General features: G+C 39.7%; 1 protein-coding gene across 2 annotated transcripts in view; it reads right to left on the bottom strand.

Moving 5' to 3' along the window:
* Positions 1–9,402: 9,402 nt before the first annotated feature.
* The window catches only part of meak7 (MTOR associated protein, eak-7 homolog), a 59,111-nt gene continuing 55,666 nt past the window's right edge, over positions 9,403–12,847 (bottom strand). For both annotated transcript variants that reach the window (XM_043706646.2, XM_043706643.2), the window contains 2 exons: positions 12,433–12,612; positions 9,403–10,353 (listed from right to left, as the gene is read on the bottom strand). In XM_043706646.2, the coding sequence (XP_043562581.1) occupies positions 10,234–10,353; positions 12,433–12,612 (300 nt within the window). In that variant the 3' untranslated portion in view covers positions 9,403–10,233. The remainder of the gene's footprint in view (positions 10,354–12,432; positions 12,613–12,847) is intronic.

Below are 12,847 nucleotides of genomic sequence, written 5' to 3'. Positions count from 1 at the left end.
GGCAGTGATTATAGTTTTGTTCCTTTAAGTGATTGTCATACATTTTGTACTATCTCTTGAAATGTATTGGACTTTTCAATCTGATTTCTTTCATTAGTAATCACTTTCACTGCATTTGCTGTGAATGGCTATGCATTGTCAATCAAATTGTTGACAACGGGCCTTCATCAAGCACTTTGTAAAGTAACAAGGGCTTGAGCAGAAATAATTTTATGCAATTTATGCATAATTATGCAAAGGGTTACTAGCAAGTACCACCTTTGCTCTATGATGTATGTGGTCTAATATATTTCCTGTTCAGGAAGCTTTTCAAAACAAAAGACGTGTAAAAACAGGCACAATGTTAAGAAACAATAGTAGCACATTATAGCCTGTTTGCAAACATCCAAACAAAACTGATGGTAGAAAATTGAACTTAAACTTAAATGTGCAACTACATGAAAAGGAGTGTATTTCAGAGAATGTCAGAGCTGATTTACTAATGTATAGTTAAGTGGTTGCAGAAAATCATTACGAACAGTCCCAGAGGTTTTTACGGCACTGTATTCATACCCATTGGTCCTCTTCCAGGATTTAATGTTAGAAAACCTCAGTCATGCAAATATGCACAGGGATTCAACAAACCATCGCAACTGTACACAGACATGTAGAATTTCACAACCATATTGATCATGCAGGTTGTGGACTAAGGCTTGACTTTGCTCCATGGCAAGAAATAGTGTCAATTGTACCTTTAATGAGGTATAGACAGCACAACGGTTCCTCAGGTCAGTTCGTGCTATTTAATTTCATTTTGCCAAGGTTGAGCTGCTATCCAAATAGAAAACTTGAGGAAACCTTAGGCTTGGATTCATATTTTGTGGCAATCGAAGAGCTGTGATTTGCTCTGTAAGTGTTTAGAAATTACCTGCTGATTGTCTCAGTATGAAAATCACTTCATGGAGCGTCAGAGGCTGAGGGGTGACCTTATACGGGTTTATAAAATGATGAGAGGCATGGATAGAGTAAATAAACAAGGTCTTTTCCCTGGGGTGGGGCAGTCCAGAACTAGAGAGCATAGGTTTAAGGCAAGAGAGGAAAGATTTAAAAGGGACCTAAAGGAACAACCTTTTCATGCAGAGGGTGGTGCATGTTTGGGATGAGCTGCGAAAGAAAGTGGTGGAGGCTGGTACAACTGCAACATTGAAAAGGTATCTGGTTGGGTATATGAATAGGAAGGGTTTAGAGGGATATAGGCCAAATGCTGTCAAATGGGACTAGATTTATTTCGGATATCTGATCAGCAAGGTCTATGACTCCTCCTCAGGAATTCTCAGTGTTTCACAGCCTTACAACTGTGAATAGAGTGGTAGCAAAATGTTACCCACAATAGCTCCCACAATCTGCAGAAATTAAAATCAGTAAATCTGTCTTGGTGGTACTGGCTGAGTAATGAATAGATGATGAGAACAATTTATTCTTTAAAAGATCCATGAGAGCCCATGAGCCTGTTCTTGGATCATGATTGACATATGATTTGCCACACATAACTGCTTTTCCCTAATTTCTAAGAATAGCTTTGCTCAACAAATGATAAATCCCTAATTTAAAACGGGGAGAAAGTGAGGACTGCAGATGCTGGAGATCAGAGCTGAAAAATGTGTTGCTGGAAAAGCGCAGCAGGTCAGGCAGCATCCAAGGAGGAGGAGAATCGACGTTTCGGGCATAAGCCCTTCTTCAGGAATGAGGAAGGTGTGCCAAGCAGGCTAAGATAAAAGGTAGGGAGGAGAGACTAGGGGGAGGGGCGTTGGGAATGCTATAGATGGAAGGAGGTTAAGGTGAGGGTGATAGACCGGAGAGGGGGTGGGGCGGAGAGGTCGGGAAGAAGATTGCAGGTCAAGAAGGCATGCGGAGTCCGAGGGTTGGGACTGAGATAAGGTGGGGGGAGGGGAAATGAGGAAGCTGGAGAAATCTACATTCATCCCTTGTGGTTGGAGGGTTCCTAGGTGGAAGATGAGTCGCTCTTCCTCCAGGCGTCATGTTGCCATGGTCTGGCGATGGAGGAGGCCAAGGACCTGCATGTCTTTGGCGGAGTGGGAGGGGGAGTTAAAGTGATCAGCCACAGGGCAGTTGGGTTGGTTGGTGCGGGTGTCCCAGAGGTGTTCTCTGAAGCGTTCGGCAAGTAGGCGGCCTGTCTCCCCAATGTACAGGAGGCCACATCGGGTGCAGCGGATGCAGTAAATGATGTGTGTGGAGGTGAATTTGTGACGGATATGGAAGGATCCCTTGGGGCCTTGGAGGGAAGTGAGGGGGGAGGTGTGGGCGCAAGTTTTGCATTTCTTGTGGTTGCAGGGGAAGTTGCCGGGAGTGGAGGTTGGGTTGGTGGGGGGTGTGGACCTGACGAGGGAGTCACGGAGGGAGTGGTCTTTCCGGAACGCTGATAGGGGAGGGGAGGGAAATATATCCTTGGTGGTGGGGTCTGTTTGGAGGTGGCGGAAATGACGAAGGATGATACCATGTATTTGGAGGTTGGTGGGGTGGTAGGTGAGGACCAGTGGGGTTCTGTCCTGGTGGTGATTGGAGGGCGGGGTTCAAGGGCGAAGGAGCGGGAAGTGGAGGAGATGCGGTGGAGAGCATCGTCAACCACGTCTGAGGGGAAATTGCGGTCTTTGAAGAAGGAGGCCATCTGGGTTGTTCGGTATTGGAATTGGTCCTCCTGGGAGCAGATGCTGTGGAGGCGAAGGAAATTAGAATATGGGATGGTGTTTTTACAGGGGGCAGGATGGGAGGAGGTGTAATCTAGGTAGCTGTGGGAGTCGGTCGATTTATAGTAAATGTCCGTGTTGAGTCGGTCGCCCGAGATAGAAATGGAACGGTCTAGGAAGGGGAGAGAGGAGTCTGAGACGGTCCAGGTAAATTTGAGGTTGGGGTGGAAGGTTTTAGTAAAGTGGATGAACTGTTCAAACTCCTCATGGGAGCACGAGGTAGCGCTGATACGGTCATCGATGTAGTGGAGGAAAAGGTGGGGGTGGTGCCAGTGTAGCTGCGGAAGATGGACTGTTCCACATATCCGACGAAGAGGCAGGCATAGCTGGGGTCCATGCAGGTGCCCATGGCTACTCCTTTGGTTTGGAGGAAGTGGGAGGATTGGAAAGAGAGGTTGTTCAGAGTGAGGACCAGTTCAGTCAGTCAAAGGAGGGTGTCAGTGGAAGGGTGAAACTTTATTGCTGGAACAGCACAGCAGGTCAGGCAGCATCTAGGGAACAGAAGATTCGACGTTTCGGGCACATGCCCTTCTTCAGGAATGAGCCAAGATGCTGCCTGACCTGCTGTGCTGTTCCAGCAATAAAGTTTCAGCTTTGATCTCCAGCGTCTGCAGACCTCACTTTCTCCTGTCAGTGGAAGGGTACTGATTGGGTCAGTGGGAAAGGAAGAAGCGGAGGGCTTTGAGGCCTTCATGATGGGGGATGGATGTGTGTAGGGACTGATGTCCATGGTGAAGATAAGGTGTTGGGGGCCGTGGAAGTGAAAATCATGGAAGAGGTGGAGGGCGTGGGTGGTGTCCCAGACGTAGGTGGGGTGTTCTTGGACTAAGGAGGACAGGACCGTGTCGAGGTATGCAGAGGTGAGTTCAGTGGGGCAGGAGCAGGCTGAGACAATGGGTCGGCTGGGGCAGTCAGGTTTGTGAATTTTTGGCAGGAGGTAGAAACGGGCGGTGCGGGATGGTGGGACTATGAGGTTGGAGGTGGTGGATGGGAGATCCCCTGAGGTGATGAGGTTATGGATGGTCTGGGATGCAGTAAATGATGTGTATGGAGGTGCAGGTGAATTTGTGACGGATATGGAAGGATTGCAGTAAATGATGCGGAACGTTTCAGAGACTCACCTTAATCTCCTTCCACCTATCGCATTCCCAATGCCCCTTCCCCCAAGTCCCTCCTCTCTACTTTTTATCTTAGCCTGCTTGGCACACCTTCCTCATTCTTGAAGAAGGGCTTATGCCCGAAAAGTCGATTCTCCTGCTCCTTGGATGTTGCCTGACCTGCTGCGCTTTTCCAGCAACTAATTTAAAACTGACCTTATATCAATTGGTATTTGCAGGGGCGTTCCAAACTTTTCAAACTTTCTTTTGACCAGCTCTTATTTCCACCATCAGGTAGCTCTTTCTTTAGACGCTATTAGGTCAAGGACACTCTAGAACTGCAATTTTTGTTGCAAACTTTGGAATTTTAAGCCATTACAACCTTCAGTTGCACTTGTATTGATGAACTTCAATATTACCATATTCCAGAGATTTATTTCCATTCCTGCAGCCCTTGAAGATTGTCTTACAAGTTGCACTATGATAATGCTTTACCTCTAGGACAATTCCATATTCAAGTACAGGGATCGGGCAAGAGTGAAGTGTTTACTTCCCCAGCGTCTTAGGCTATGGCTTGACACTGGGAGATTTTCCTCTGCTGTTCTGACAATCCAACACAATTTGCTTGAATTAAATTGCTCTCCATCCAATTTTGAAAGTCTAAAATGACAAATGTTCAAAATTATGCTCTTTCTCATTGCTAGCATAACATTTAATAAATTAATAAAAATAAAGCAATAAATTTACTTAAGAAAACAATTTTTCCCACAGTAATGAATAACCACTTGTGTAATAGTTAAACTAAAGGAAGTAAAACAGGTTTTTTTTTTAACATTGCCGTTAAGAGACAGTGACAATCCATTTTTTATTTTCTCCCCAGAAAAAGAAGAAATGCAGAGTAAGACAGTTCAACTTCCCAGCTGTACATTTTGCAAATTGAAAAATATTTATTTTATAATGTATTACTAATTTCAAAGGTCTGTAACTCAAATTCATTAATTGCAGTTCCACTCCCTTGCACAATAATCATGAATTCCAAGTCTTTGCAGCATTTACAAACCTTCAGTTTCTTCCATCTGCATCTGCTGTTGTTTCCCAGTATCACCCTATTACATACCGATACAGTCACATACGTATTCTCACACCTAGAAGAGCTGAATCTGTTACTGGAAAAATTAGATTTGATCCAAACGAAGGCAAGTTGACTTGTATGAATGTATTTTATTTGAATAATGCAAACCATTTGCAGTTCCAAAACAAATTTTGAATTCCTTTCCAATAGGTCATAATGACTAAACAACTCTGCAGCCTCCAAGAAGAAAGAATCTAGACAACTGTTCAAGCAGTCTAGACTAACTCTCTCCAAACCTTAATAAAGCAACTAGTTAGCTTGGAATATACCTCTGTTCCAACACAGGTTCACTCAGGTGGCTGCTGAGTTTCCAGAATCAAAATTATGAAATGGTCTTTTTTTAAATGCTTAACCCAGGGGAGGCAATTAGGAATCTAATGATAACCATTGCTGATTGTTGGAAAAAACTCATCTGGTTCACTAATGTTCTTTCAGGAAGGAAACTGCCATCTTTACTGGTCTGACCTACATCTGACTCCAGACCTTCAGCAATGTGGTTGACTCTTAATTGCCCTCTGGGCATTTAAGGATGCGTAACAAATGCTGGCCTAGCCAGTGATGCCTTAATGCCATGAATGATTTTTTAAAAAAGAAATTCTGATTAGAACAGTACAGCACAGGAACAGGCTCTTTAACTCACCATGTCTATGTCAAACCATAATGCCTATGTATTGGCTTATCAAAATTTCCTGATATTATCTGAATTACTTAATTGCCATCTTATTCATTTCTATTCATGTGCCCAAAATGATGAGTCAGGGGTTTTGGTCTTTTTTTTTTCTCCATCACCAGTTCGATAATGTCATTAGTGACTTGCTTTTCCTTTCAAGACTGGCATTATTTTGCAGAAAATATAACATACTAATCATATTTCAAATGCTACAAATAAATGGTCAGTTGTGTTTTGCAAATAGCAAGTGCAACAATATGAAACTCTATAACCAAATAAGTATTGATTACAATGTAGTGACATTTTCACACCAGATTCAAATTGAAATGTAATTTTGTTTGAAATTTTGACATTTTATTTATGAAAGAAGTTTTAACATTTGTGACCATGCATTAAAAAAGAATGCATATCATACATAGAGATACTAATTTCCAATCAATTTACAGATTCGAAAATTTAAAGTGACTTATTGAATATGAAGTGTAAAGTGATTCATTCTGGTAAGAAGAAACTAGAAATGGTAATATAAAATAGAATGTACATTCTAAAGTCGGTACTGCTGCAGAGGGAGAGTAAATAGCACAGTTTTTTAAAAAGATGGCAGGGAAGGTTGAGGAAGTGCTTAATAAAATCACACGGATTCCAGGGCTTTATGAATTACAATGTAAAATACAAATGCAAGGAACTTGTGGCAAACCTGTATTTGGCTTTGACTGGTGTATTGCATCCAGGTCTGGACACCACACTTTATGAGTGATATACAGGTATAAGAGAGGGTGCAGAAAAAAATTCACAAAAGTGGTTCGAGGGGCTTAAACTGATGGTATTTTAGAGATGTTAAGGCCAGGATTACAAGGAGATTTGATAGAAATATTCTAAATCATGAGGTGTCTGGAAAGGGTAGACTGGAAGAAACGATTCTCCTTAATGAAGAGATCAAGAACCAGGAGGCACTGACTTAATTGGTAGAAGGTAAAATATTTTCTTTCAGTGAGTTTTTTGGATCCAAAATGCATTACTTGAGATTATTGTGGTGGAAGGTTCAATTATGGATCTCAAAAGTGAATTAGATGACTACTTGAGAGAGAAAAGATTGTAGGTCTACATTGAAAAAAAAGCAGGGGAGTGAGAATAGGTGAGTCATAGTTGGACAGCATAGATACAATTGGCTGAATGGCCTCCTCTGAGCCATAATTATTTCACGATTCTACAAAAAATATTCTGGATTACAAAAATTGTTGAGACTAAAGTTATTTGAGATTATCTGCTTAATCCACTGTCAATGTAAAGAAGTACATTTAATCTCAAAAGGCACAAACATGAATATTAATTTTAAAAAATTGAACATTAAATTGCAATAAATTTCAGTATAGTGTTTTTCCATCTACTTACTATCACTGAATATGGTGCTAATGTACAAGGACAATTACGACAATTAGTTATAATGAATCAACTAAATGTACACTATGTCTAAATAGATCAGTTTTTCATATTCATTTGATAAAAATAGTAAAAGGCTTCTCACTTAACACTTTCTATTGAAAAATAGGCACTATGCAAGCTGGCTTCGATCTGAAGGACAGAGTCTATTTAAGATGCAGAGCATCCATCTCATCTTTTTAATGACTATTAACTTACATAGAAACAGGAGAAGTAGACTATTCAGTTCATCAGTCACACTTGACAGTCAATATGATTATTGCTGATCCTTTATCTGAACAACATACTTGGTCTCTTCCCATATCCTTCATACTTCTAGTCTCCAGAAATCTATTTTTAAAATATATTTAGTAACCTCACCCCACAGCCTTCTGTGGTAAAGAACTCCATAGATTCATCACACTCTGGGTGAAGAAATGTCTCATCTCAGACCAAAATGGCCGATCCTGTATTGTGAGATCGAGATATTTTTCTGGATGCCTCCGCCACCAGGGAAACATCATCCCAGCATCCAGTTTGGCTACATCTGGGAGAAACTGAGGACTAAGTAAAAACAATGACTGCAGATGCTGGAAACCATAGTGTAGATTAGAGTGGTGCTGGAAAAGCACAGCAGTTCAGGCAGCATCCAAGGAGCAGTAAAATCGACATTTCGGGCAAAAGCATTTTTAAAATGACTTTTGCCCGAAACGTCGATTTTACTGCTCCTAGGATGCTGCCTGAACTGCTGCGCTTTTCCAGCACCACTCTAATCTAGAAAGTTAGGACTGCAGATCCTGGAGATCAGAGTCAAAAAGCGTGGTGCTGGAAAAGCACAGCAGGTCAGGCAGTACCCGAGGAGCAGGAGAAGCGATGCTTCGGGCATTTACCCTTCACAGGAATGTTTTCTGATACTTTCTGATCAACCTGTTCAGAGATGTTATTACACAACTCTGATGCTGGTGGGACTTGAACTCAGGCCTCTTGGCAATGATGCAGGGACACTACCACTGCACCCCTATCCAATTTATCAAGCAGTTTTCAAGTTAAAACCTAATTCATACTCTTTATCCAAAATGAAATCTGTGACATATTCATACTGGACTGAACTCTGGTTTGATTAGCCTGCAAACTGCTAAATAGAATCTATTAGATTCTTCTGTGAACTAAAGTATTTTTCATTTTGTCCCCTCCCTTTATTCATCCCTGTCTTTAGAGCTTTCAAGTTGGAAGGAAATCTGATACTGTCTTTTCAATTGACCATGTCTGATATACCTGTTTGTTTTAAAACAAAGTTTATGCTATCCCTAGCATTTTCCTCCTATGACTAATATTTTACTATGTTTAAACAAGCACCCTCCCATAGATAAATTATCCAAAGCATTACTGATATTTATAACAATGTTCTCAATCTGCAAATTCAAAACAAGTAAGTGCTTTGTTTTAGATTTCTTTTCTCTCTACTAAGAAACTTGCCCTTCAATTCTAGAAAGCACAATTAACAATTATACTTCAGGGACTAGTTGTCCTAATTTAAAGTGGTTAAGATCATTGGAGAGGTTTTACCTAATGAAGCAGTGATATGGTGATGCTCTAAAGACATAGGTTCAAATCAAACCATAGTCATAGGTGGAATTTAAATTCAATTAATTAAAATCTGGTGTAAAACTAGTCGAAATAATGGTGACCACAAAAGCACCAATAATTGTTGTAAAATCCTAACTGCTCCACTAATACCCTTTAGGAAAGGAACTCTGCTATCCCTACCAAGTCTGATTTACATGTGACTCCAGACACCAGCATAGTGGTCGACTTTTAGCTGCCCTCAAAAATAGTAGTTAAGGAGTAAGTTATCCAGTTCAAGGACATTTAAGGATGACCAACAAATGCTGGTCAAGTCAGCAATTCCCACACCCAATCAAATATATTAAAAGCCTGTTAGGTGTTGTTGCTAATGCAAGCAAAGTATTAACAAGGAATATTAATCCTCAACTGCACCTTTACAATGCCTCCATTAATCCTTCATCAGGGTCTGTTGCTGTCTCTTGGATTCCTGCTGAGCAGTGAACAGAACAAAATTAGTGAAACAAAGAGCAACTATAAACTCCCAGTATTGATGCAGTAAAGTGGAAAACATCCAAAAAGCAATTTAAAGAGATACACATTAATAAAAAAGACATGGGAGTTTACAAAGTCTAGATTATCGTGTTCTTCACAGAAAGATGATACTGCCCGATTAAACCAGTAAATTTGAGGCGTCTTTCTAAAACTTTAACCTCATACTAAAAAATAAGTCATTTTTTATTGTATTCTTCCAACAATGAGAATGGACACAGTATATTTAAACTTGGAGAATTTTATTGAAAAGTTTGTAGTGAACACAGATTGAAGCACCGCAAATTTATTCGTAACAAACTCACTATTGTAGGAAAATGTATATACTTTGAAAAATACAATCATTCTGCAGCAGTGTTAAGTAATACAAACTTTTGCAGTTATGCTGCATAAATCAGTGATAAATTGATGACATTTAAATCTATGTAACAATCCAGATTATGATCAGAGAAAGTATCCGATCTTATAATAATTCACTTATACGATACCCTATATCTGAGGTGAGCATCAGTTTGGTATTGACTCATTTCTGTCTTCAACTGATACAGCACGCTTAACAGCTTTAACTAAGACAGTTGTTTTTTACATAAACCTAAATTAGAAACTGCTCAGTGCTTGATAATGGGTGAAGATGCAGGGCTAGATGCATTAAAGTCAGTAAAATTCCCTTCTTTACAACAAAAAGTGAATCTTACCTCCATTTTCTCTTCTTAACACAACAGTTCTGTAGTTATAGTGTCTGAGGAATTAGCTTTCTCATTGTTCTTTCCAGCCATGAAAACTAGCCTGGGAATCAGTTGACGATGTTTTGTTGTTCATGCACCCTTGTATTTATAGTGGGCAAATCTTTAATTGTGATACATATGCTTAATTATTATTCCATTTCAAGCAACTGGGAGTTCTGCCCTCATCTGCTTATTAGTTAAGGCTTCCTCCAAATACCAGAGACTTGAACAATTCAAATGTGTCCCCTTTTTTTGTAAGGAATTATGGTGATATTTAAAGGCTATTGTACATTGTGCCATTTATTCTGTGCTTTCACGTTCAGGGAGTACTTCATTCCTCTCCATCATCCTCACTTGGATCTCGTAATCCATCACTCATTCTTATTTTTCCAATCATGTGCAGCAAGGCCTGTGCTTCAGGTTCCGAATCTAGTACACTCTTGGGCTGAGACTGAAAGTAAAAAGCACAACATTGTAGAATTTTAATTCAAGTGTAAGAGCTAACGGCCACTTTACTTTTGGTTAACATTTAGCCTCCTGTGTGTCTAGTATACATAGCTCGAACTTTCTTTATATTAGAGATCTTTATTTAAAATTAGAAGACAGTGCAACAGTTATCAGAGGAACATTGCAAGATTTTTATCTGCACGTGAGGCAGCTGAAACATGCATCAGCTTTCCCTTTGAAATGGTTTGAAGTGCTTTTAAATAAGCTATTACTCCAATACTAATGATGGGGTGTACTTGATACAACCCAATAACCCCTCTTCAATTAGCAACATTGGATAAATAAGCAGCCATGTTTCCCAATAAACCAAAACATTTAATTAAACTGAAATTACATCTTTGTCTTGTATTTTTCGCAGTGTTCTTTTTAAACAGAAAAATAATCTCAATTTACTTTCAATCAAAAAAATCAAAACTCATCACTATTCAGATAACTCTGCAGAATGTCCCGAGGTACATTTTGACGGCTGCTGCTATGTTTCGCTTATGTTGATTTAAAACTCGCAAGTCCATGTAGAGAGAAAAGGTATTCCCAACCTTACCCTGATGTGAAGTAATGACTACCAATTAGTGATAATTTAAGTAGTAAAGAATGAGATTATTATTAAATATTGGAAATATAAAGTGAGGGATGGTGATGGATGGAGTGCTGTAATAAGGGTATCTGCTAAGAAGAACCATGCAACTTGCCCCAAACCTTGCAAGTATGACTCAAACAAAACTACTCATACAGCACTGCAAACCAAAAGAGAATGTGTCTCCTAAGATTTTTTTAAAGGTGGAAGGTGGCATTTTTCTCAACTATCTCCAATATTTCTTCTCCAGAACGTTGATATTAGAAAAAAGTGAGTGACTTTAATCACTTTAATAACATGCTCTTCGATGCAAAGCGTGCAACACTGGTGACCCTACTTTTGCTGCATGTTCATCAAACTAACTATATCTAACCACATGGCATAATTGCTTACATGTTCAAGAAATATCAATTTGTAACTGGCTCATGCATCTGATCATTTATCAGCAAGACATCTGAAAACAAATGGTCAGATTTTCTTGCCAGCACATAAATAAAGACTAAATTCTTCATAAAATGAGAATGTGATACTTCAATCACTTATTTCATGACATTGGGTAAAACATCATAGATTTTCTACAAAGAAAACTTGCAGTGGCTCTCCTTAATAACTATTACAAACAGAACACTCAACTCCTACGTAGGTCAAAATCTCATTGTTTCATTTATTGTTGTATGGGTTCAAAACAGTTCTAAGAATGTGGTTAAAGATACACATGTTAAAATATCTGAACTGCTGTTCAGCTTCTGATCAGACTACACCAGAAGGACTACAGCAGTAGATGCACGGGATCACCACCAGTTCCAGGTTCTTCTCCCAGCCACATCCATCCTGACTTGGAATTATATCACCATTCCTTCATTGGTGCTGGGTCAAAATCCTGGAATTCCCTCCCTAACAACATTGCAGTGCACCATCATCAACATGGACTGCAACAGTTCAAAAAGTAACCTCATTACCACATTCTCCAGGACATTTAGGCATGGGCAATAAATGTTGGTCTAACCAGTGATGCCCTTGAATCATGAAAGAGTAAAAACACACATTAAAAGGCTCTACAAAGTAGTGAATGACTTCGTTAATACGTACATTACAAACTAATGACTCTTGATCAATGTACTTCCTGGTTCATAAAAAAAATCAGATGAAGTAGAAAGATTTAAGGGAGATTTCCAGCATGGAAGGAGACAGGTTTGCAATTCCATTTGCTGTTCCCTCAAGGAGATGTGGCATTTATTCTGAACAGGTGTTGCTATATAAAGGGATCGTAAAGTGACTGAAATAATGTCCACTAGAACACCAGCTGCCTGGCTTCAGTTGATCTTTTTGCTTTCCAGCTGAGTTAATCATTTTTAAAACTGCAAGTCCTGAAGAAATCAGTAATAATATTACTTGACACCAGACATTAATGTGTGGATTTCCTGTCTTAGAACAAGGGTTAGAACTCACCAGTTGATCATCAGGTGGATTCCCGACACTCCATACCTCCAAAGTGTCAATCACGAAATGTTCTTGGGCAGACAACTGTGGACTATTGTAAGTTGTACACTTGGGTTTTGCTTTGCTGTGTCCTTCGCCATAATTGCTATCAATCCACAATCCAAAGTAATAAAGCTGCCCTCCCATACCCTGTATAAGAAATCCAAAAAGTCAGTTTTACAATCATCACCTTTGCTTCACATTTATTATTTCAAGATGTATAGTTTCTAGTTAGTTATGATTTAAAGATGCCGGTGTTGGACTGAGGTGTACAAAGTTAAAAATCACACAACACCAGGTTATAGTCCAAACAGGTTTAATTGGAATCACTAGCTTTCGGAGCGCCGCTCCTTCATCAGGTGGAAGTATAAGATCGTAAGACTCA

Source organism: Chiloscyllium plagiosum, unplaced genomic scaffold (assembly GCF_037043375.1).
Source record: "Chiloscyllium plagiosum isolate Xiang-an unplaced genomic scaffold, Cpla_swu_hap1 HiC_scaffold_17, whole genome shotgun sequence".
Lineage (NCBI taxonomy): Eukaryota > Metazoa > Chordata > Chondrichthyes > Orectolobiformes > Hemiscylliidae > Chiloscyllium > Chiloscyllium plagiosum.
Note: the sequence above shows the minus strand (reverse complement) of the source record. Positions and strands in the feature narration are given on the sequence as shown.